Source organism: Rattus norvegicus, chromosome 3, assembly GCF_036323735.1.
Source record: "Rattus norvegicus strain BN/NHsdMcwi chromosome 3, GRCr8, whole genome shotgun sequence".
Classification (NCBI taxonomy): Eukaryota; Metazoa; Chordata; class Mammalia; order Rodentia; family Muridae; genus Rattus; species Rattus norvegicus.
The window spans coordinates 43,020,379-43,045,273 of record NC_086021.1 but is presented as its reverse complement, the minus strand read 5'-3'; the positions used below and the strand labels follow the sequence as shown (position 1 = coordinate 43,045,273).

Below are 24,895 nucleotides of genomic sequence, written 5' to 3'. Positions count from 1 at the left end.
TGGGTGCTCCCCTCCCCACCCTCCCCCCATTGCCGCCCTCCCCCCAACAGTCTAGTTCACTGGGGGTTCAGTCTTAGCAGGACCCAGGGCTTCCCCTTCCACTGGTGCTCTTACTAGGATATTCATTGCTACCTATGGGGTCAGAGTCCAGGGTCAGTCCATGTATAGTCTTTAGGTAGTGGCTTAGTCCCTGGAAGCTCTGGTTGCTTGGCATTGTTGTACATATGGGGTCTCGAGCCCCTTCAAGCTCTTCCAGTTCTTTCTCTGATTCCTTCAACGGGGGTCCTATTCTCAGTTCAGTGGTTTGCTGCTGGCATTCGCCTCTGTATTTGCTGTATTCTGGCTGTGTCTCTCAGGAGCGATCTACATCCGGCTCCTGTCGGTCTGCACTTCTTTGCTTCATCCATCTTGTCTAATTGGGTGGCTGTATATGTATGGGCCACATGTGGGGCAGGCTCTGAATGGGTGTTCCTTCAGTCTCTGTTTTAATCTTTGCCTCTCTATTCCCTGCCAAGGGTATTCTTGTTCCCCTTTTAAAGAAGGAGTGAAGCATTCACATTTTGATCATCCGTCTTGAGTTTCATTTGTTCTAGGCATCTAGGGTAATTCAAGCCATGTTTTTAAAAAAATAAATTATTTAATTTTATTTTATGTGCATTGGTGTGAGGGCATCAGATCCCCTGGAACTGGAGTCATAGACAGTTGTGAGCCACCATGTTGGTGCTGAGAATTGAACCCAAGTCCTCTGGAAGAGCTCAGTTCTTAATCGTTGTGCCATCTCTCCATTAACCCATGTTATTTAATGACATAAACATGAGCCATTCTACACATTAGCATATGTTACTGCTTCACAGAAATAGTTTATTTGTACAGGATGATGCTGTTGTAAAAATATAAAAAAATAAAAGGCTGTCTTTTACCCACTCTAGGTCTGCTACTGCAGTGCCCCAAGATAACTGCTGGATGTCTTAATTCTCAGTCAGCAAAGCGTCTTACCTGCTCTGCTCCATCCCATATCACACTGCCAAAGGCCTCTCTCTGAGCCTGGCAGCAATCTCTCTACCTATCTAGCTCCCAAGGCAGGTTTCCATGCTGGAAACACACATCCCAACTCTGTGGTAGCCCAGACCAGCCGCCGCACACTTTCTTACACTTAAATTGTTGCATGAAAACATACAACACAATAACCTTTGATCTAATTGATAAGGTATAATTGCCCACCTAAACATACAAAGCCCAATACACATCTATCCCTTAAAAACATTTGTAACAACCTGTAAAGGTACAGTGTGGAATCTTAACATCACCTCCCATATTGTCCTGCCATGGCTTCTCTCCCTTTCCCTCCTGTCTCTTCCTCCTTTCCATTCCAGTCTCCTTCTCTTCCTTCAAACTTTTCTCCTGCCCATCCTTCCTTCTCGTCCAATGACAGGCCTCCTTCTATCTTGTACCTGCCTCACCCATTACCTCATCCCACAGGCTGATGAACTATTGAACATTTTGGCATTTTTGTTTTTTACCATTTGGCTCATAGGGGATTTGTCATCATTCCTCCAGCATAGGATAAATTATCAATTACTCATTTACTTAACTTCTTAATAGCCTGAAGAAGTTAACTATCAGATTATTTTTAAAAGTATTCATATTATACATGTTCTATTGATTAATGGCCAAGTGTCTTAGTTAGGGTTCACTGCTGTGAACAGACACTGTGAGCAAGGCAACTCTTATAAAGGACAACATTTAATTGGGGCTGGCTTACAGGTTCAGAGGTTCAGTCCATTATCATCAAGGTAAGAACATGGTAGCATCCAGGCAGGCATGGTGCAGGAGGAGCTGAGAGTTTTACATCTTCATCTGAAGGCTGCTAGCAGAATACCGTCTACCAGGCAGCTAGGATGGTCTTAAATCCCACACCCACAGTGACACGCCTACTCTAAAACTGGGCCAGGCATATACAAACCATCCCAGTAAGGTTTAATAGCATATTCAGGAAAGATTTTGCACTATTTAAAATTTGATCATTATTTTTAAAACACTGTATATTGTGGGTTTAACCTAGGTTTTCTTACCAACTTACTTTCGTTTTTAATTTATTTTACTTTTACCTTATGTGCATTAGTGTTTTGCCTGCATGAATGTAGTCCCAAGCTGGTGGAACTCAGAGATCCACCTACCTCTGCTTCCAAGTGCTTGGAATAAAGATATGTATCACCAAACCTGGCAATATATCATAACTTTTGGTATTAAAAAGTAGTACAGGTGCTGTACTAGTGGTTAAGAATACTATCTATTCTTCCACAGGACCCAGGTTCAATTCCCAATATCCACATGCCAGGTCACAACCATCTGTAACTTCAGTTCCAAGGGATCTGATATCCTCTTCTGACTCTCCTGCATGCAGTGTCCGCACATGGTGCCCATATATACATGCAGACAAAAATCTCCACAAACATAAAATAAGCCTTAGAAAAGTGTGCAGGTAGCACAGATAGGTCCAACCATTGTCTGCAGATAATTAATATAAAATTGAATAGTAGATATTAAGAAAAGAAAGATAAATGTTATTTTTAAAAAAAAATAGTTATTTTATCTCATTTTGTGTGTGCTACAGCACATGTGTGGAGGTCAGAGGCTGTCTTAGGGTATTTTGTTTTGCTGTGATGAAACACCATGACCAAAAAGCAAGCTGAGGAGGAACAGGTTTATTTAGCTTACACTTTCAGATCATAGTTCATTACTGGAGGAAGTTAGGACAAGAAATCAAGCAGGGCTGGAAGCAGGAGTTGATGCAGAGGCCGTGGAGGGGTGCTGCTTACTGACCCGATTCACATGACTTGCTTAACCTGCTTTCTTATAGAACCCAGGACCACCAGCCCAGGAGCGGCCCCACCCATCATAGGCTGGGCTGTACTTCACTGAACACTAATTGAGAAAATGTCTTACAGCTGGATCTCATGGAGGCATTTCCTTAAAGGAGTCTCCTTTTCTAAAGCATATTAAGATAAATTTGTAAGTCTCCCTGTTTTCCCTTAATGTCTCCTCCTCCATAGCATTCACTTGGTGATTAGGTGGTTCCTGACTTTAGCAGTTCCCCTGTGCTTCTAAAGCCCCAGCTTAGGATGTAGCAATGCTGCCACATCAGGTCTCCCGAATGTGGCCTTTTGCTGGGAGGTGCTTTCTGATAGGATTCTTTTGAACAAGGTGGGGGTGGGATGAGATTGACAGTTCAGGCTGAACTCTCCCAGTCACTTGACCTCTGCCCCTGTTTCAGAGTTTATACTGACTTGTAGGCATTCTCTATGGAGCCAAGAGTTTAGGGCTTGTTTACAATTGGTGAAAAGATAGTTGGATTCAAAGGCAATTGCTGAGTCCTTGTATAGCCATGGATGCCTGTTACTATCTGGTGGGTGCAGGGAATGCTTGGAGATTTGTAATGGATGACTAAGAAGGAATGTAAAAAAAAATGTGAGGCTAGATTTTAGCAATTATTTTTTTTCCTGTGGGAGCAGTATTGTAACAGTTTGAGACAACCCTGTGTCCATGTGTATGATGGGGAGCTGAGACAACCCCGTGTCTGGGTGTGATGACCAGTGGCACATCTGCCAAGGCAAATTCGTGAAGGTCAGAGGACAGCTTTGTGGGGTTGATGCTTTCCTTCTGGCTTTGGGTGGGTCCCAGGGATCCTTTGCATGTCATCAGGCTGTGTGTCACCTGCTTTTACCCACTGAGTCATCTCTGGCCCTCATGTGTTTTAAAAAGCTGAAAATGGTTGTTTGAGTTCAATAACTTGGTATCAGAATGCGTGAGAATTTTTCTCATCCTGTTGTGGTCTTTCACTTTAGTTTTTGGTTTTTCACTTGGAAGACTAGGCTGGCCTCTAACTCAGTGAGCTATTATTCATTTTTTTGCCTCTCAAGTGCCAGGCTCAAAGGAGTCCACTACCACATCCACCATTTTAACTTTTTCAAAGTAAGAATCTTTTATGATTAAGAAAAATAGAATATAGTTTTAATGAAAAAATTGGTTCCCTTTTCAGCCGCCAAGTTTCTGAAAATATTCTGCCAAATAATTTCAAGCCTTAGCTCTGGCTCTCTTAGAGCACAGGCTTCACATCCAGATTATATGCATTCATTTTTACCTTCCTCTCCCTCAATTTTTATTTATTTTTTATTTTATTTTTTGAGGAGGAATTTTATGTAGCTGGGCTGATCTTGATAACTCTGTTGTCAGGGCTGGCTTTAACTCAAGATTTTCTTACCTTAGCCTCCTAAGTGGTAGAATTATATGTGTCTGTCAGTCATACCAAGCCAGAATTCTTTTCTTTTGAACTTTCTCTGAGGAAGGAACATTCAAAAAGGCTAGAATAGATCAGTGAGATGGCTCAGCCAGGTAAAGTGGCTTGTCGCAAACCCTGGCCTTCTGAATTCAGTGTCTGTAACCCACGTGGTGGAAGGAGAGAGCCAGCTCCCTCAAGTTGTCCTTTGACCTACACATGCATACCTTGACATGTACATGCATATATGTATACATGTATGTGCACATACAAGCACACACACACTCACAATGTAAACAAAAACTTAAAGCCTAAAATGACTACTTACAGCCCCACTTCCAGAATTGGTTTTCAATTTTTTTTTAAAGATCTATTTATTTATTATGTATGTAAGTACACTGTAGCTGTCTTCAGACACACCAGGAGAGGGCATTGGATCCCATTACAGATGGTTGTGAGAATTGAACTCAGGACCTTTTGAAGAGCAGTCCAGTCAGTGCTCTTAACCACTGAGCCATCTCTCCAGGCCCCTGGCCTCCTATTTTTTGTCAGGAAACTTGAACCTAGTACTGGCAACAATGGGGGTTGGCCTTGGTGGCAGTGCACAGAGGCTGGTGGGCCAGCCAGGGGCACAGAGTGACATCCTGTCTCAAAAAGAGAAGAGAAGAAAAGGAAGAATAAATGGAACACTTTTAATATGAGATGACTTATACTGGCAATTACAGGGTTAACTGCTGAAAGTGACCCTGTTGGAGTTCATGGTGCATTTGAAAATACATGAACTGACACATAACCTGTAATCTCGGAATATGGAAGGTAGAGGCATGAGAATCAGTAGTTCAGGATCATTTGGGATGCACAGTAAATTCCAGGCCAGCCTGAAATACATCAGGCCATGTTAGAAAAGAGAACACACAAGCAGAAGTTTGCATGCTGACATCTCCCGAAACCTTAAAACTGAATGAACCGTAAAACTTGCTAGGTTTTACTGTAAAACACAAGTACTGGTAGGTTATGTAAGTTACCAATGTTTACCCACTAGGTATTCCTGAATCTTTCTCCATAGCTGAAATATGGGAATAAAATTTCTGACTTTTTTGTTAATATTTAATGAATATTTACTGTATTATGTCATTAATGTATTACTTGTTTACTTAGCAGCTCTGTGCAGTTATTCTCAACTCTAGTTCTTTTTGCTTTGCAGATGGGGAGACTGATGGTTTAACACTTGGCCAAGGCCATATACCTGGTAAGTGGTAGAGCTGCTCTATGTAATCCTGAAGCCCTCATTCACTGTATCTTTTTAAAATTGAGATATGAAATTTTCATACAAAGAAATGTTCCTATCTGAAAATGTAAATGAAGCAGTGTTCACAAGGTTGTTAATCTTTGTAATCCATCTTCAAATTTCCTTATGCTTTTTCTCATTTTGATCCACTAGTTAATCCCTAAAATCTAGTAACTTCTTAATTCTTGTTCTCCAGTCTTACATGCATAATGTCACACACATTTGCTCTTTTGTGTGTCTATAGCCCAATATTTTTTACTGTAATCCTGATGCACATGTTAATAGTTCATTTCTCTCCCTCTCTCTTTCCTCCCCTTCTCTTCTCTTCCCTTCCTTTCCTTTTTTTTTTTACTACTTTTTAATATTTATTTGTTTAATATTGAGGGAGTGAATGTGTCAGGGTGTACATATGGAGTTCAGAGGACAAATTTGTGGGAGTCTGTTCTCTCCTTGCACCGGGTTGATCCAGGATTTGAACTCAGGTTGTTAGGCTTGATGTGAAAGGACTTTACACAGTGAGCCACCTCCCTAGCCCAGTAGTTCATTTCTTTTTATTTATTGCTGAGTAGTATTCTGCTGACACTGTCACAGGTAATTCCTCTGTTGACACCTGGGCTTATACAAAATTTTGTATACGTACATGCTTATTGATCCTCTAAGGCATAATAAAAATTGGTGGTTTATATGGTAAATACACATTAGATTCTTTTATAGAGTTACCAGTATTTCAAAATGATTTTTACATTTTATAGTTCTAGTACCATGTGAATTCCACTTTCATATGCTTGCAAGTAATTGGTATTGTCAGGGTTTTTATTTTTAGAACTCTAATGAGTATGGTAATGGGACAGGCTTTTTTAATCTGCATTTCTTGTAATGTTATCATACCCTGTTGGTTATTCCTATATCATCTTTTTAAATGGCTCAAGTCTTGACCACTAAAAACATTAAACTTTTTGTATTGTTGGCATTTTTATATTGTGGGTTTGTGACATGATATATGTAGTATGAATATTTTCTCCTAGTCTATGGTTTTTGTTTTCATTTTTAACATGTTAATACAGTGAATTTTTATGAAACCTTATTTTTGGAATCTTTTGTTATTGATTCTTATATCTTCACTAGGAAATCTTAGTTTAACCAAATTCCATTTTCTTTTAGAAACTATGATTTTAGGACTATATTCATGTTTAGGACTATATTCATTCATATATAATTTTGGCATGTTTTATAAAGTAGGAATCAAAATCTTTTTCATATGGAAATTTGTTTCTTGTCAAAGTCTCAATGAATATTTTGAAGTTTTTTTTAAGAAAAAAAATGAAAGAAAAGAAAAGAGAAAAAGAAAAAAAATTAATCTGCGGGGTTTTTTTTTTTTTATTCATCTTTTTGAATCCTCTCACAAAAGCCACAGTGTCTTCAAACTAAGGGGTATTTCCTTTCTTCCTTTTCAAAGTTATTTTGGCTTAGTTTTTTGTTTTGTTTTTAAAAAGTCCATGTACAGTTTAGAATCAGCTTATTTAAAAAACAAAAATTTTACTGAGATTTCTTTTAAGTTACACTGATCCTATCAGAAGAATTGTCTTCTTTTCAGTGCAGGGTAACCTGAGGCTCTTGGCCCTGTGAGGCAGTGTTTTATCCCTGGCTCAAATGGCCACTTCACAGTAGCAGTCTTCTAACCCTGGAATTCAGTTTGTCTTGCCACTTAATGCAGCATGTTTATTTTTTCTCATTAATGTTTTAAAAAATATTAATGTTTATCATGCTTTTCTTTAAAACTATTTGTAACTATTTTGCTTTTTAGTTCTATTATGAACCAAACTGGTTTTAAAGTTTAATTCTCAATTGTTGCCTAGTTGTACAGCAATGCAATTGATCTTGTGTATTGAATTTGTGTTGGATTTGTTTACTAGTTCTGCTAGTCACTTAAAAAATCTGTTGGGACTTTTGTGTGCATAATAGTGAATAAAGACCACCTTATGTTTTCCTTTTTGATGTTTATGGTGTTTATTTTTCTTACTGTTCTGGCTAAGAATTTCAGTATAGTGGTAGTTATTGATGGCAATGATATTCTTGTCTTGTTCTGAATCTTAGGTAGAAAGAGTCCATTTTCCATTATCAAATATGATATTGATTTTATAGACATTTTTCTTTCAGTTATCATTTTAAACAATTTTTTCAAGTGTGTGTGTATGTGCATATGCATATAATTAATACCAAGTTCCAGGTGGCGTATAACACTGTGTGTGTGTGTGTGTGTGTGTGTGTGTGTGTGTGTGTGTGTGTGTGTGTCTGTGAGTCTGTGTGTATGTATGCCTATATATGAGTATGTGCATGACATGTACCACTGTGTGCATGTGGAGATCAGTGCCAACCTCTGGTATCAGTCCCCATTTTCTGACTTGTTTGAGAAGAGGGTCTGTTTTTTCTATTACATAAGTCAGACTAGCTTGCTTGTGAGCTTCTGGAAAGTCTCCTCTTTTGACCTCCCATCTCCTTTAGTGGCATCAGGGTTGTAGATGCTTGTGCTACAGAACTGCCCTTTACATGGGTTTTGATTATTTAAATTCAGGTCCTCAAACTGTGGCAATTGCTTTTACCCATTTAACCGTCACTCCAGGGCACGGCTCTCCTTGTATCTTTTAAGTTTGTAATAGAAAACGGGTGCCGTTCGTTTTCAGTACTTTCGCGTGTGCCATTCTGTAGAATTGACTACATTCACATCAGTGTGTAATGTCATGAGCATCCATCTACAGAACTTGCATTTAGAACTGAAACTCAGACTATATTAATAGTAACTTCCTATATTTCCTAAGATCTGTCAACTAAAATGGAACAGAATGGCTATATATGTCAAGACATTTTTCTGGGCATCCTATTCTATTCATCTATATGTCATTACCTCTGTACCACAGTGTTTTGATTATTATAGTTTTGTTAGAAGTTATTTCTGTATGAATTTTACTCCATATAGATACCCCTATTTGTGGACTCACAATATTTGTTCTTTTATAACTTAGCAAATAATGCTCTCAAGATATATTCATATTGTTGTGTGATCTGTTAGAATTCACGTATTCTTTAAGGCCAGATAATGTTTTATATATATACCATAATTTATTTATTCACCAGATAGTAGATACTTGGTTTTCTTCAACAGTGAGCTATTGTGAATAATCTTGTGAACATGGGTGTACAGCAGTGTATCTCTGAGTTCCTATTTTAATTTCTTTTGGGACTATACCCAGAAGTCGAATTGCTGAACCATGTGATAATTGTGTTCTTTGTTTTTAAGTAACTTCTGGTTTTTAAAAATTATTTTATATAATATTTTATTTTTTGAGATCTTATCCATTCACCCCCAAACCCCCATGTCTTATGCCTTCCCAAGTACCACCTTCAACTTTCTTTCAAATTCATGGACTCTTTTTCTTTAATTTTTGTTATGTATAGTTATATGTATATATGTTGTATTGTTTTACTATTCTATATTTTTGCTAACACACACACACACACACACACACACACACACACACACACACACACGAATTCCAGTCTCTCTCTATCCTTACCTTGTCCTGTATTTTTATTTTTATTTGTATTTTTCCTACTCTTTAGTGGTACTAACATCTTTTCATGTGCTTAATTGCCATTTGTATCTGTAGTGTATTCAACTTTTATGCTTCTTTTAAAATTATTTTCTCAGTGGGGTTGCCTGGTTGTTTTAGTTATGACACCTTATCAAATATCTAATTTGCAACCTCCCCCATTTTGCATACTGACTTTTTTTACTTTGTTGAATATGTTCATAGACACATACGTTTAATTTTTTTTTCATTTTGAATTTCCTGTGTTTATATCAAACTCAGGACACCATACATTTCAAGAATTTCTTCAACAACTGAATTGCACACTGCCCTGGAATTTTAATTTTGATATACTTTCTTCTTATTATTTTTGTCTATACTTTGGGTTTTATAGCCATAAAATAATTGCTCAGTCCTAAGTCATTGTTACAGTTTCAATATGAAATACCCCACAGACTCACATGTATATCTTTGGTCACCCCATGTAGCGGAAGCATATGGCCAGCAGTCACTTGTTTTATAATGTAAAACGGAGAAAGTAAAGGATGGGAGAGCAGGTTTATTTTTCAGAGACTCCCTTCCTGAATTGATAATTCCCTATGTACGCTTCATCTCTTAAACTTTCTAAGACCTCTCAAAATAGTGATAGCACATTAGCCTCCGAGGATATTTCATATTCAAATCATAATAATCTTCCCCCACCCCAACTCTTAGAGTCATCTTGTAAAGCACAGTGTACATAATCTAATTCCTAGACTTCTCCGAAATCTTAGCAATTCCAACATGGTTCAAAAGTTGAAATTCCTTCTTTGAGAAACTCTTAGATGAATTACCTGAATTATCAAAAGCTAGCTGCACACTCCCAAGATCACAATGTCATATTTCCACCCAGAAGAGAGGAGCAGGGACATCGAAGGAAGAGACCAGACCGAAGCAAGAGAGAAACCTATTAAGACAAACATTTACATTCTATAGTGCTTTATCTGGCATCTGCGTTATCTGGGAGGTACAGAAAGTATGATGTAAACTCCAAGACATTTGTGCGACCCCACCCTATGGCCTTTCAGGTTTCAGTCCGCACGGTTTCCCCTTTGGCTTGGCTTGGCTTGCTCCTTGCAGTTTTCAGTGGCTGTTCCATGTTCTTGGCATTTCTAGCTTACAGGGATTTTCTATTGTATCTTTGCTAACTCTTGAGTTTTGTATGTCTGCAAAACTACTATCATGAGGGTAACATTCACGCTATTAGCAGACCTTGGTGTTGTCCATGTAGTACTAGAGTAGCTGAATCCTTTGGACCACAGTCACAGCAGCCTGTGAGTACCCAGATGTTTGAATCCGTTTCCCTAGGCAGCCCTGTGCCACTAGCTGGGTACCTGGGGTCTCACTTAAAGGAATTCTTTGAGATGAGGTTAAAACATTCATTCCCTGGGTAGACTCTGGCACTTTCTATGATACCCTAGGCCATCTTTGGTACCTTGCAAGTAGGGTTTCTGCTTAGGGAATTTAATCTCTGTGGAAAGGTTTTTGTCTTTTGACTGTTTCTTTGTTCATGATTGTCACTGTTAATCTGACTAAAAACAATCAGCCATAACCATGCCACAGTCTAAATTAGTTCACTGCCTTTAAACTTGGAGTTATGCAGAGTCTCAGGCCATGTAACAAAGCTCTTTGCCAGAATGGAACATGAATTTCCCGATAGAGTCCTGAGTCCCACTGGGAACCTAAAGAGCAATCTCTGTAATTCACATTTCAGTCCGTCTGAGACCTCAGGAGTGTAGACCTGACTTTGTTCATCTCTGCTAACATTCCTGTCTTCTGAGCTCTTACCAAAGTCACTGTCCTGCTTCGTTTCTTTGGACTCTTGCATGTTTCTCTTGAGAGCCAGTTCCAAAATCTTACAAACCCCAGGTCGACGATGATCCACTTCCTTTGTAACAACTCTTGTCAGTCTTACTTTTTGTCACTCTGATAACAGCTGAACAAGCAGGATGGATTGATTAGCTAATTATTACTTCACTGTTGCTAGGAAGCAAAGAGCCAATACCTACTTATGTGTGTTTCCTTCAGTTTTCCTCTGCTACTGCATTTGAGCCCCCAGCCTATTTCCCTGTTCCTGTCAGTTAATCCTCTATAGAAGCTCCCTCACAGGCACACCCAGAGGTGTGCTTTACCAGTTTTGTAAAAGCATCTTAGCCCACTCAGTTGGATATTCAAGATGTGCCATCACTGTCATTAAGCTTCCCCTGTTTTCTCATAAAAGTTTTATTGTTTTTCTTTATATTTTATATTTGCTAATTTTTTGCATATATAATACTCTAGGTTTAATACCCAACACTACAAAAAACAAAACAAAATGCTACCAAACAAACTACACACAGATTTTTTTTTTTTTCTTTTTTTCGGAGCTGGGGACCGAACCCAGGGCCTTGCGCTTGCTAGGCAAGCGCTCTACCACTGAGCTAAATTCCCAACCCCCAGATTTTTGATAAGATGCAGACATTCTATTGGCCTGCCTGTCTATAGCATACTGGTTTTTTTTGTTTGTTTGTTTTTATCCCCAGGAGCTGGGGACTGAACCCAGGGCCTTGCGGTTGCTAGGCAAGCACTCTACCACTGAGCTAAGTCCCCAACCCCTTGTTTTGTTTTTTAATACTTGAGTTTGAACTCAAGGACTTGAATATGTTAGCTAAGTACTTTACCACCGAGCCACAACCCTGTTACCCAGTGTCACAGCTTCGGTGTAGGTCTGTAGTCAGGATTTTTTTTTTTTTTTTTTTTTTTAAAAACAGTGTCTTACTAGCCTTGGCTGGCCAGAACTTGCTGTGTAGATCATAAGAGAACCCACCTACCTCTTCTTCTCAAGTACTGGGATTTAAGGTGTATATCAGCATGCCCAGGCCCAGTTTCTATTTTTTTGTGTGTGTGAGAAAGAATCTCTCAGTGCATATCCTAGACCAACTTGGGATTTGCAGTCTTCAAATACTAGGATTGCAAGCATGTGACAGCACTCCTAGCCTTTTAGTTAGTTTTGAAGTCAGGAAACTATAGATTAAAAAAGACAAAATACAATCAGCTTTTGGAAACTTCATTTTCTATTTGTAGCTTGGTAGGATTTTTATTATGAACAATGTCCAAGTTTTTAAATACAGTTTCTGTATCTTGATGTATATATTTTGTTGATGTAGTTTTACGGATTTGAAAGTTGAGTGAGCCATATAACCTGGGGGGGGGGAACTCATGTAGTTATGAGGTATTAAGATTTTCATGTCTTGATAGATTAAGCTTGGGAAATTAATTTTGTTAAACAGGTTAATCTTTGGGAACCAAAGCTTATCTTAACCTCAGGATCATGCTGTCTGTAAACGATTTTTGTTTTTATTAACCCATTCATTATCTTGAGTACATATCTTTTATTTGTATAAATCTGTATTTTATGTAGTTAAAAATTTCCCAACTGGATTTTTAGATAGGTATCTTACCTGATTCTGAAGACTTTATCTAGAGATTTGTTCTGGAACAGGAGAGGTGATGCATTGTTGTATGTATTATTCCTACATAGTCCACTAGGTGGTGACAGGCCCTAACTGAAGAATGAAGAGGGAGGTCCTTGAAAGAAACAAGATATAACGTTACTTGCTATGGAACCATAAAACAATGTTTTCTGAAAAACAATGCCGCTAGCTTTCAAAATTTGGGAGATTATAACTTTAGCTTGTTATAAGAGCATATATGAATATGAATTAAAAATACACAGTGTTTTTGTTGTTGTTTTTCTGCTCTTGTCTTTTAGACTTCAAGCTCTTAACTTATTTTTTAGTGGGCTCAGTTGTAGTGGCCAGGATCATCTTTAACATTGTTGTACTCTTTGCCAGGACCTGTTTGAGTATCAGTATGGTGACAAGGTCTGAGGCGATCTTCGTACTCTTGTCCTACTTGAGATCAATTATCCAGCTGATCTATATACACAAGAAGGCACTTATGACTTCTAATACAGCTTTGTGGAAGTGGGAACTAAACATGGCTCCCAAGTTTGTTTTAAACTGTTGTATCCTGTAATTGAGAATGACTTTACAATCCCAGAGCAGTTCTATCCTTCTTCACTTTTCTCCCTAGTGTATTCCTTTCTTAATTGAGTTTTGTGTTTAGCTATGTAGGTACTACAATATTTGGGTATAATTCCCCGAAAATATGTTTGACCAGTTTAGGATAGCAAATCTTTTAGCACTGGTTCTAGCCAGGGCAGAGAAGGGAGAGGGCATCCAAATCAAGTGGAAAGGATTATAACTCTTTATTCCTAGATAACATAATCTTATATATGGTCCTAAGGATTCCCCAAAACAGATGGAACTGAATTGGCAGTATCATAAGATCACTGTACAAAATTGTGTTTTTAATATATTAACAGTAGAAATAAAATAATATAAATAAGCTGCATAATTTATCATTGCAGCAAATGAATAAGTCTAACACGTACAGATTTATATACTAGAAGCTGTAAGTATTGCCAAGAGAGATGACAATAAACGGAGAACATGCCATGTTCCTGGATTAAACGTTTACATGTTAAGATACGTTTTGCAAATTGTTTGGTAAACTCTGTATGAAAATCTCAGCTAATTTTCCTGAAACACTTGTCATCTTGCTCCCAACACTGGTAGCAATGCAAAGAGCTTAAGGTAGCTAATGCAATTTCGAAAATTGACAGTTTGAGGACATAATTGTGCAGTTTCAAGTACTACTGTAAAGTCAAAAGATATTGTGCTGCGGCCATGATGGGCACTGGAGCCAGACTGTGTTCAACCATAGATCCTGATGTATATACCAATTGAGACTTGTCAAAGGTACTTAGACAATATGGTGTGGAGAACTTGGTTTCTATACATACGATGCTGGGGAAATTGGTTATGTTTGTGCCAAAAAAGCTGCCAGTTGCAATACAGAAATAAGACATCAAAATCAGCTAGCCTGCAGACAGAAAACAACACACATCAAAACCAGACTCTCTATTAGGCCCCAAAGTAACTCACAGGGTTCATATACTTAGTGTAAAAGCTAAAATCACAAATCGTATTGAATGGCTTTGTGACCTTGGGCTAATGGCAAACATGGAGAAAAATGTTAATATTAAAGTATAAAGCTTAGGACTTCAAAAGACATTAAGAAAATGGGAAGATAGGTACAGTCTAAAGGGGAATATTTGCAAATTAAATGTCTTTCAAAGGAATGTATCCAGAATATATAAACGTATTGGCTGACCTCAGATAGGTTATTAGGAGAGGATCACTCTGAGTTCTCTTTCTGCCCCCACCTTCCAAGGTTAAAAATGATAAGGTATGTACTGCTGTGCCTGCTTTATAAATAATTCTTACAATGAAATATCAGACCAGTTTTTAAATTAACCCAAAATACTGCATGATTCCATGTACTGAAAATAACTGGAATAGGCAAAATTCAGAGACAAAGTAAAACAGTTTCATGGGGATTTTGGAAATAGGTGGCTATTGTTTAACGAGTTTCCACTTTAGGACTACAGCAAAGTCTGCATGTGGATAGTGGTGATGGTTGCACTGTTGTAACCTTAACACAGTGCTATAAAAGAGTGCTTCAAATGTTTAAAGTAATCTGGCCAAACCTGTTACTACCTAGACGATGCACATTTGTGGAGAGAGCAGGTTACTGATTATCCATGACCTGGTGTCAGGGTCGGGGGTGATGGGGAATAAATGGCTTTTTTTGTAGGGCCATAGAAATGTTTGTTCTTAAATTTTGGTAATAGTTACATAATTAAATTAATAAAAGTGTTTTAAGTTACAGTGGGTGAATTGTTACAGTATGTAAAACACACCTAAACTCTGCTTTTTAAAATATTTATGATTTGTTGGAAGGATCTAAAGGAAGAAACTTTGGCTAAATGGTTTTAAGATTTGTGAGCTCTCTTACTCTAATTTCCATTGAAGTTTGTACTTTGTAAGCTTTATCCTGTGCGTCACATAATCTTCCCCTTACATAATCCACTAGAAACATGTTTAGAAACAGTTATGTGGCATGTGGTTCTGAGGGAACCAGACTTAATGACACATCCCATTCAGGCTGATGTAGGAAAAAAACTGCCTTCAAACCCTGGGTTATAACTTACCTCCTTCCAGACATTTTATATATGTATGTTGCCAGTTGGCGAATAGAGGGATTGTGCCTGTGCCGCTCAAAGTGGAGAATCATCCTAGGGGTTTGAACAACCCTTTCATAGGAGTAGCCTAATCAGAGAACACAGACTCAACATTAAGATTTATAACACTAGCAAAATTATAATTATGAAGTAGCAACAAAAATAATTTTATGAGCCAGGTGGTTGTGGTGCATGCCTTTAATCCTAGCGCCCTGGAGTCAGAGGCAGGGAGATCCCTTGAGTTTAAGGCCAGCCTGCTCTACAGAGCTAGTTCCAGGACAAAAAACCCTGTCTCAAAAAAATACAACAACAAAAATAGTAATAATAAACAAAAATAAGAATAATTTTGTGGTTGGGGTCACCACAACATGAGGAGAATGGTATTAAAGGTTTGCAGCATTAGGAAGGATGAACCACTGCTCTGGGGGCTCAAAGGGAGGCCAGGGTACTTTGGGCAGGATTAGGTGCTGTTTATAAAGCTCTTTACATGGCTTCACTCACAGTGATGATGACAGATTCAGGATGTTTCTTTAATTCCCTATGCTTTAATTTTCTATGATATGGGTATTTATTCGAGTTCCAGTTTAGAGAACACCCTTAAATTCATATAGGCTTCTCTCCTGTAACTAGGATTTAATTTTTTTTCCAAGAGAAGCCACATAAGGTTTTTGACTTTTAAAATAGAATTGTAGTTAGGCCTGCTAATATTCTAGATTTAAGAAAATTATATACCATCTACCAGCATGTCAGAAAGAAAGCTCTTAGATTTTTCTTTTGTTTTCTTAAAAAACAAAACAAAACATTAATTCCTAGGGATTTGCCAGGTAATGGTGGTGCATGCCGTTAAGCCCAGCACTTGGGAGGCAGAGGCAGGTGGATCTGTGAGTTCAAGCAAGCCTGGTCTACAGGGTGAGTTCCAGGACAGAAAAACATTGTCTCAAAAAAAAAAAAAACATTTTTAAAAAAGTAAGGATTGTAGGTATTTCATCTAAGTGGAATAATATGTATATTATACCTAATTTTTAATGTGTATATATAATATAAATTAAAACAGTTCATATTTACCAGAGCATATTGTAGAGTTCTGAGGATAACTTGTAGAAGTTGGTTCTCTCAGTCCCATGGGTTCTGACACAGCAGCAACAATTTGACCTGTGAGAGCAAAGCTGTTGATTGTGTCACAAGCTGTCAGGTGGCACAGTCATCTGAATTTTTTTTTTTTTTTTTTTTTTTTTGGTTCTTTTTTTCGGAGCTGGGGACCGAACCCAGGGCCTTGCGCTTCCTAAGCAATCTCTCTACCACTGAGCTAAATCCCCAACCCCAGTCATCTGAATTTTAACTTGCATTCAGAGGCCTTCATATTTTGTGAAGACATGAATACATATGTACTTATTTCTGTAAACTGCAGATCGTTCGATGTGTTTGGGAGTAATGTACTCAACAGCAACACCAGTGTCTGCACCTTGAAGAGTGGTGCGGGGAATCTCAGGCAGTGGTTGGAAAGCGGACAGCACGAAGTGTGGCCACAGGGGATAGGGAGTCAGTATTGCACTAGTACGCTTGCTTTGCTTTAGGGAAGCCTTCAGTGTTGGAGAAATCACCCAATGGGCTTATTAAAATACTGCTAAGGCCTCGTCTCTGGGCTGCAGAAATATAGAGGAACATGCAATTTTGACAGCAACACTAAATGTCATGGTATACAGTCAGTTAGGGAAGCACTCTCTTTGAATCTCACACTTTCCCTGCTTTCTTGTAATCAGTTCTTTTCTTTTGTCATTTTGATTCTTGTCTCAATACAACTGTATTCTCTCCTTTCCATCCTGTCCATGAGAAGAAAGTTTGGAATGCTAAACTGACAAGACACTTGTGTCGTCTTTTCTTAGACTTGAGTTGTATGATAATTAATTTACAACTAAGGCTCATGTCTTTATCTCATCAGCAGGAAATACTTTGTGGCTACAGTATAGGATTTGGAGAGTTGATACTGTCTGTCCTTTAGATTTTGTTACTATAAAATGAGTATTTCCCGTCTTACTTGGTTGTTTTTAAGAACTTACCTTGCAAAAACAAGAATAGATGGTTTTGGTCAAGAGAGGTTTTTTAAATGTGTTTGAACAATAAAAACAGAGTATTCATACTAAGATACACAGTCATTCGAAAGAATGAGAAAGGATTGATGGGAAGATGGCTTATTGAGTGAGTATTTGCCATGGAAGCATGAAGACTTGAGAAAGTGGAGATAGATGATTCCTGGAACTTGGTTGACTTGGTTTTACAGAATAGGTATGCCTCAGGTTTGGCAATAAAGTGGAGAGTGATTAAGGAAGACACCTGACACCTACCTCTGGCTTACACATGCACCAAAATATGTACATGTGCACCAACATACAAATACAGGAGCTGCAGCTACACAAAGCCTTGGGTTCAACACCAGACTTGGTGATATATACCTGTAATCCTAGTTAGGAAATCATAGGATCAGAAATTCAAGGCCACTTTCAGCTATCTAGCATAGGATGAGTAAGACTTTGTCTCAAAAACAATTAACAAGTAGTCAAAATGATAGTAAATGTTGTTTGTTAAAGTATATAGCTGAGTGCGAAGGTAAATTGAAGAGCAAGGAGTTCCTTTTATTACCATTGAACTTCCCCAGAATTACAGTTATGTCTCTGTTTCTAAACATGTAGATCAGTCTCAAAGGTATAAAACTTAACTTTATGGGTTGGGGATTTAGCTCAGTGGTAGAGCGCTTGCCTAGGAAGCGCAAGGCCCTGGGTTCGGTCCCCAGCTCCGAAAAAAAGAACCAAAAAGGAAAAAAAACTTTATGTCTTTTTTGTCTAAGTAATATTATCAAATGGATGTTCTTACGTGATTTTCATAGAAAGGATACATTTGAGATGAGGATAGATTTAAATTCTTTTCATATACTTGTATTTTAAAATAGTAAGCGTATGTTACTTTTTAAATTATGAAAGCATTGTTTTTAAATATGTGAAGGTATATTAGTCATTTTGCCTGTGATAATATAATTTCTCAAAACTTAGAATATTTGAGAAGAAAATAAGAAATACTAGGAATTATAGAGCTTCCTCCATATTAGAAGCAAAGACACTAAAGAGACTTTAGATAAAAGATTGAGGTCCCACCTGCAGGAGTACTTCCACACTCTGGTGACTTTTTGGGAGTGCTTTGTTTCCTTGCATTTTTTGGCCCGCAGTTTGCATTCATTGACCAGTGAGTTGGTTGACATTCAAACCCACCGACAGCAATGAATGTTGAGTGCAGCCATCAATGTTTCCGTCTGGTGAAATTGTCTTGGTCTTTTCCATCTCCTGGGTCTTCTTCCCACTATGGTTCTTTGAAGTCTGTTGTATGTTTGTAACTAGTCATTTGTATGGTTGAGGACTCTTAATATAGATAACCTTGACTGTACAGCAAGAACTTGTTCAAGACAGAAAAGTTGTGAGGGGGAAGGCACCGTGTGAGAACCTGTAGATAGCTCTGGACACATGGTCTGGGACTGGGTGTTGATATCTGTAAAGCAGCCCTCAGAGACATTGCTTCATCTTTTGTTTCAAGCTGAGAAGTGTAAGTACCCCTTTTCAAGGTAATAGATGATGATTGCAGTTAAGTAAAGGTTTTTGTAGTAAGCATTTGCTGTGAGCTAGAAGTAGTTCAAAGTACCCCTGTATGTCTTCTCATTAAACCAAAACTCTGAAGCTCCTCTCCCATTCTACACTGGAGAAAACGTACTTGGATACGCAGGCTTACACAGTTGGAGTTGACCCAAAATGTATTAAATAAGCACACGGAGATGGAAATGTATCTGGTTCTCTCATGAAGCTGTCAGATCCTAACCACAGTAACTGAAATTGGAGGTACAATATGATTTGTATAGACACTGAGTAGTTTTGTGCCATTTTTGCGGAGTAAATCTAATTCTTGACCCTAAAGCAAAAATTTGAAAGGATGTGGGAGAAATGAGAATAGAAGACTTAACTAGATTTTATTTCTATACTAAATAGACATTTTTAATGCACACTATTTCTGACTAGAATGGCACATTTCTAGAAGATATTTGAGTGCATTTGATACCATGATGGCATTCCCTATAAATTGTTCAAATGAAACACGTATTTATAAAAATATTACAAAAAAACTAGACAATACATGGAAGCTTTAAAAAAAGTTGCTGGTTCCCTTTAGAGAAGAGGCCCCAGGACTGTCTCTTGTGATGTCATATGATATATCTGTTGCTTCAGGAAGCTTGTTGTCTGTAAGAATCCCAAGGTACAGTCAACGGTTGGTGGTTTTTTTTGTTTTTGAATCCCAAACTCACCGACAGCGTTGAATGTTCCATGGAGTCCTCTTAAGGCTGCCTTGGTTGCCCATCTTTGGCCTGCTATCATGGTCTAAGGACCACTACTGTTGAGTCTCTCAATTTCTCCAAGATTTCAAGTTAATAGTGCTTAAACTGCAATGTTAGTTTGCATATAGCAGAGAGGTGATAAGCTACAGGGTTTGAGACTGCAGTTTACATTGCTGACTAAAAATGGACATCTGTGGAAATGTTTTCCAATGGTGGTATTCTGAAAACACCAATGTATCAATTTTATAGTAATATTTTAATTATTAATGTACAAAACCAAGAAAGACATATACTGAGAACTTCTGTGTAGTAGGATTTATATATTTAATTCCAACTGTATTTCCCTGAAGAAACAGAGACTTACCCAGAGTTCCATAGCCAGAACTTGAACACCAGACTTCATTGTTCCAGTACTCATTGTTTATGCTGCTTCCCCCTTTACCTGTCTCAGAACACACTCATAACTCAGGGTTGAACCTTCACCGCAGAGCTAAATCAAACAAGCAAATTCCTTCTTGTTTGCCTGTAATCATAGAAAATAGGTCAAAAGCCGTATGTATGGTTTAGAGAAAAAGGTGAGAAATAAACTTCCTAATTGAGAATTACCACGGAAGTGCCAGTGATACTCCATGAATGCTTTTCCATATAGAAAGAGCAAACATTCTATGTGTACTTCAGAGAATAGATCTGGAGATAAGATCAAGCAACCAAGAACACGTACTGTTCTTGTAGAGACCCCGACTTTGATCCCTGAACTTATTGTAACAACCGTCTGTAACTACCAGTTTCTGCTGCAGGAGTCTGTCAGCTGTCACCTTCACAGGCACATGAATATACACACATACATACACATAATAAATAAAAATCCTTGAAAGAACTTGGAGTAACTAAAATGCCAGATGTATCTGATCTTTGTTTGGGTGGTTATTTTTATTACTTATTAACTGACTTAATTACTTTATTACTTATTAACTTTCTTTCCCCCCTCCCTCCCTCCTTTCATCCCCTCCCCTCCCCCCTTCCCTCCCCTTCCCTCCCCTCCCCTCCCCTCCCCTCCCCTCTTCTCAGAGTCTCACTTTGTAGCCCTGGCTTATCTGGAACTCTCCATGTAGAGCAGGCTGCTTCAAACTCAGAGATCTGCCTCTGCCTTCTGAGTGCTAGGGCCAGGTGTGCATCACCGTGCATGGCTATTTATTGAATATCTTTTGTGAAAAATCTTGAAAATGAATTAAGTATTTTTCAGAATATTATTAGCCTTATATTAAGCAACATAGAAACATTGCTTGTAGAGCTGCTGGAAGAATTGAGGTTAATCTCTAATCTGGGATCCTTTGTGTTTAAATATTTTCTTAAATGTATTTAGTAAATTTATTATTTATATGTGTATAGTTGTTTGCCTAAGTGTGTGGCTGGTAACCTCAAAGGCCAGAGGAATGTGTCAGATCCCCTGAAACTAGAATTAGATGATAAGCTCACATATGGTGCTGGGAATCAAACTTGAGTCTTCTGGAAAAGCAGCCATCTTAACCACTGAGCCATTTCTCCATCCTCTTTGGCTTTGAATACTGATAGCTGACCCAGTTGAAGATTAAAGTAGCCAAATGGCACTTCTTGAGAGAAAAAAAGTGAGCCAGCGAGAATTTGGTTCAAATGAAATTGTTTACATTCTATATCACTCTATTTGATCTTCCATCAAAATTCTTTGCTTTGAATCTTTGTTGAGTTCAATTGTTATGAAGTAGAAGCACAAAAAATGAAAGGATCAATATCTTCCTGTGTAAGTATTTTAAAAACTCCGGTTTAGATTTGCTTTAAATGGTTTTTTCTTTGTCTCATAAGAGATGTCAAGCTTCGTATTCCTTAGGACAGATAATCAGAAATAGTGATATCTGCTGTATCAAATTAAAAAATAAACCCACTGTTCTTCAGTGTACGGCATTCCGAGAATCCTGCTCTTGATATGGAGGTATTTCCTGTTGCATTTGAGATACTTTTCCCTTTCTTCTTCCTCTTTCCCTTCCCTTCCCTTCCCTTCCCTTCCCTTCCCTTCCCTTCCCTTCCCTTCCCTTCCCTTCCCTTCCCTTCTCTTCTCTTCTCTTCTCTTCTCCCTTTCCCTCCCCCTCCTCCCCCTTTTTTTTCTGAGATAGGGTTTATCTGGGTAGTCTTGGATGTCCTGAACTCAATCTGTAGACCAGATTGGCCTGGAATTTAGAGATACAATTAAATTAGAGATACCATTAAAGAAGGCATATGCCGCCACGTTCAACTACTTTTTATCTTTTAAAGGTCTTTATTGTCCTTACTCCTTCAATTTCCCTTAAGCCTTTAATTTTAGTTTCATCATTCACAATTAAAGTACACATTGGTTACTTTCCCTTTATTGTTATTGTTAATTTTTTTTAAATGTCTGTGTGCTTACATGCACACACTACACATGAACAGGTGCCTATGAAGTTCAAAAGAAGAAAACAATAGCATGTGAGGAGCTATAGTTACAAGTGGTTATGAGCCACCTGATGTTGCTGGGAACCAAACTCCCAACGTCTGGGAGGTACATGCAACAAGCACTCTTAATCAGTGGGTCACTTCTGCAACCTTACAGTGGATCCAAATGAATTTGCCTATTGGACTTACGCAATGATGGACTCTAAAGGATTTAAAAAGCTAAGGGCCACCTTGTTTGACAGTTACATAGCTGAACTTTTCCTAACTTGGATTCAATGATTAATTCTTAATTTAACCTGGTTTCGAATTTGTCTGAAATTACTAAGCCATTATAATTTCACTTACCTCCTTTCCTTTCTAGATATACCTCGAATACCAAGGTATTACTCACAGAGATGTAAATGTTTCCAAGTCTTTCTGGGCCTCTGAAAATTGTGAGAAACAAGAAGTATAAACTCTTCTGTTTGCATAGTTAGTAAAGAGTTCCTGTCACAGGTGTGAGTGAGTCTCTATAGTTACTTCTGAAGTACTATGCAGGGAGCGTTGCTAGAAACATTTGTGGTTATTTACATGAGGATACATTTTTGTTTTGAAAATGATTTCAGTGGCCAAGTGGTGGTAGCGCACATCTTTCATCCCAGCACTCAGGAGGCAGAGGAAGAGGCAGCTCTGAGTCTGAGGCCAGCCGGGTCTACAGAGTGAATTCCAGGACAGCTAGAGCTACACAGAGAAACCCTGTCTGGAAAAATTAATAATAACTAAAGATAGAAGTATGTCAACCAAAGCGCTGGCTACTGCTTTACGTTTTTATTGACTGAAGCTGTAGAAGCCTTGTCCTTTTTACAGCCCCTGACATCATGAGCGAGTGTCATTTAGATGAGAAATACAGCAGATGACAAAGAGGCTGCTGCTGGTAGGATAAGAACCACCGTGTTAACATTGCCTTGAATGCTAGGAATGCTCTATATAAACAGATCACTTAAATGCTTAGTTGGATTTCTACTGGGTCTTAAACACTTAGTTGGATCGTCACTAAACTGAAAAGCAAAGGTACTCCAATAGAGGAGAAGGGTGTTGACAGGGTGTATAGAAAAGGAGTGTGCAGACACTGATGAGCAGTGATAGTAACCTCTTAGATTGTTAGTTATCTCTGTTTAAAACGTGTGACAACACTTACTGCATATACAACTTTGCAAGTTAAAGTACATACAAAAATGCATGTGTAACTACTGTGTTCTCTCCAGTCATCGCTCTTGCCTTATACAAAAATAGAACAACTGAAGTGGTATTATAGTAGACTTTTTTCCAAATTGAATGAATGCTTGGCTTTCTTTATCATTTCTTTAAAATGACTGTAGTTTAAATTCTTCATGTTGCATGTTTACAAAAGCAGTATTATATAAGACCAGAGATTTTGGAACACTAAATTTGTAGGCTTAGGAAAAGTATATATCATCTCTTCCTATTTTCTTCTCTATAAACTAGAGATAATATATGCTTCATAGAATGTTTGTAGAACTATAATTGCAAATATTTAAAACCTTATAACCTCAATTTATAACTTCTATTATCTTTACGCTATTTCAAAATGATTTACATTATTAAAATCAACTATAATCATTCTTTAAGTGTTATTAAATAAAATTGATGAGATAGCCTTGCATTGCATCAGCGTTACATATCTATAGGGTTTTGTGTGTTTGTGTTTTTCTTATTTTTCTCACTGTGTAGCTTGGCTGGTCCAGTACTTTCTGTGTGGACTTGGCTGGACCTCACAATTGCTGGGGTTCAGGAGTGTGCCAACACACTTGCCATGTGCACACGTTTTAAAGACATTTTAAATTAATGCTTTACCACTTATAATGTTTTCTTCTCCCATACATTTCATTTTCCTTAATCTATAAAGTGAGAATATATAATTGCCAACCTCATTTATTGTGAGTATTAAGATAACCCTATGCAATTAAAAAGCCTATGCAAAGGTATGGACTGTCTGTCTTTCTAAATATTTTACATAAAACCCAGAATTCTGAAAGCAATTTCGAGTTATACAGTTTAAGAACTTATCCAACACTGCTGGGGAGTTGGGGGATGAAATTCTGTTACCTGGTCTCCATCTGGTAGGAATGGCTTAGGTACTGTGTTGCTGCCAGCCAGTCTTCTTTGTAACGTAGAATTGGACAGTGATGGTTCCTGCAAAAGGAGCTATTTAGACTTCACATTTTGTATTAATTATAGACACCAGCTATTAGTAGTCACTCTACCTATATAATCATGACTTCTAAAACCAATGAAGAATTATACAAATATTGAATGGATTTAACCTTTGGAAGTGATCCAGTGCAGTTACTCTGATTCCGGTTTTAAGTTAGACTGTAAATATGTTACTTAAGTACAATGCTCAGAAAGAAGTCTGCTGAAAGCAGAATGTCTTCTTTGGTACTGGGAAGAAGGGAAAGAGAGCTTCCCAAGCTTAGGTTCGATGGGCCAGCAACATGGCTCCATTGGTAAGCGTGCTTGCTGCCACACCTGATCTGTAGTTCAATCCCTGAAACTCACATGGAAAAAGCCAGTTCCTGTAGGTTGGTTTCTGATGTCTGCACTTGTCTCATGGGATACATACTGCTCTCCCTGTACACTAATAAGAATGTGTGTGTGCACACACTAAATAAAATAAAATTTAAATTTAAAAAGATTGCAGGAATTTTGCCAAAGTAAGGATAGAAATTTGAAATTTAAACTTAGGTGGCTGGAGTGATACTGG

The 24,895-nt window shown here is 38.0% G+C and overlaps 1 protein-coding gene, 1 long non-coding RNA gene and 2 other non-coding genes across 14 annotated transcripts in view; 1 reads left to right on the top strand and 3 right to left on the bottom strand.

Annotated features, from left to right (window-relative positions):
* Nucleotides 1-24,895, top strand: part of Nr6a1 (nuclear receptor subfamily 6, group A, member 1) — a 189,791-nt gene that overhangs the window by 49,349 nt on the left and 115,547 nt on the right. For 5 of the 7 annotated variants that reach the window (XM_039106243.2, XM_039106242.2, XM_039106241.2 and 2 more), the window contains one exon: nucleotides 5,481-5,525. The exons of the other annotated variants lie outside the window; for them this stretch is intronic. In XM_039106243.2, coding sequence (XP_038962171.2) covers nucleotides 5,481-5,525 — 45 coding nt within the window. The remainder of the gene's footprint in view (nucleotides 1-5,480; nucleotides 5,526-24,895) is intronic. 7 annotated transcript variants of the gene reach the window in all.
* LOC120101539 (uncharacterized) overlaps nucleotides 413-24,895 on the bottom strand; it is a 50,370-nt gene continuing 25,887 nt past the window's right edge. Inside the window, exons 2-4 of one of the 5 annotated variants that reach the window (XR_005502132.2) lie at nucleotides 16,383-24,324; nucleotides 15,288-15,405; nucleotides 413-12,757 (exon numbers count right to left, since the gene is read on the bottom strand). This is a non-coding gene — a long non-coding RNA (uncharacterized LOC120101539). Of the gene's footprint in view, nucleotides 24,325-24,895 lie in introns of all 5 variants that reach the window. The other 4 variants (XR_010064777.1, XR_010064778.1, XR_005502131.2 and 1 more) reach the window with 4 other exon arrangements.
* On the bottom strand, nucleotides 18,521-18,608 carry Mir181b2 (microRNA 181b-2). Its single transcript, NR_031900.1, has one exon. It is a non-coding gene; the product is annotated as a microRNA 181b-2 (primary transcript).
* Nucleotides 19,595-19,711, bottom strand: Mir181a2 (microRNA 181a-2). The gene has a single exon (NR_031898.1). It is a non-coding gene; the product is annotated as a microRNA 181a-2 (primary transcript).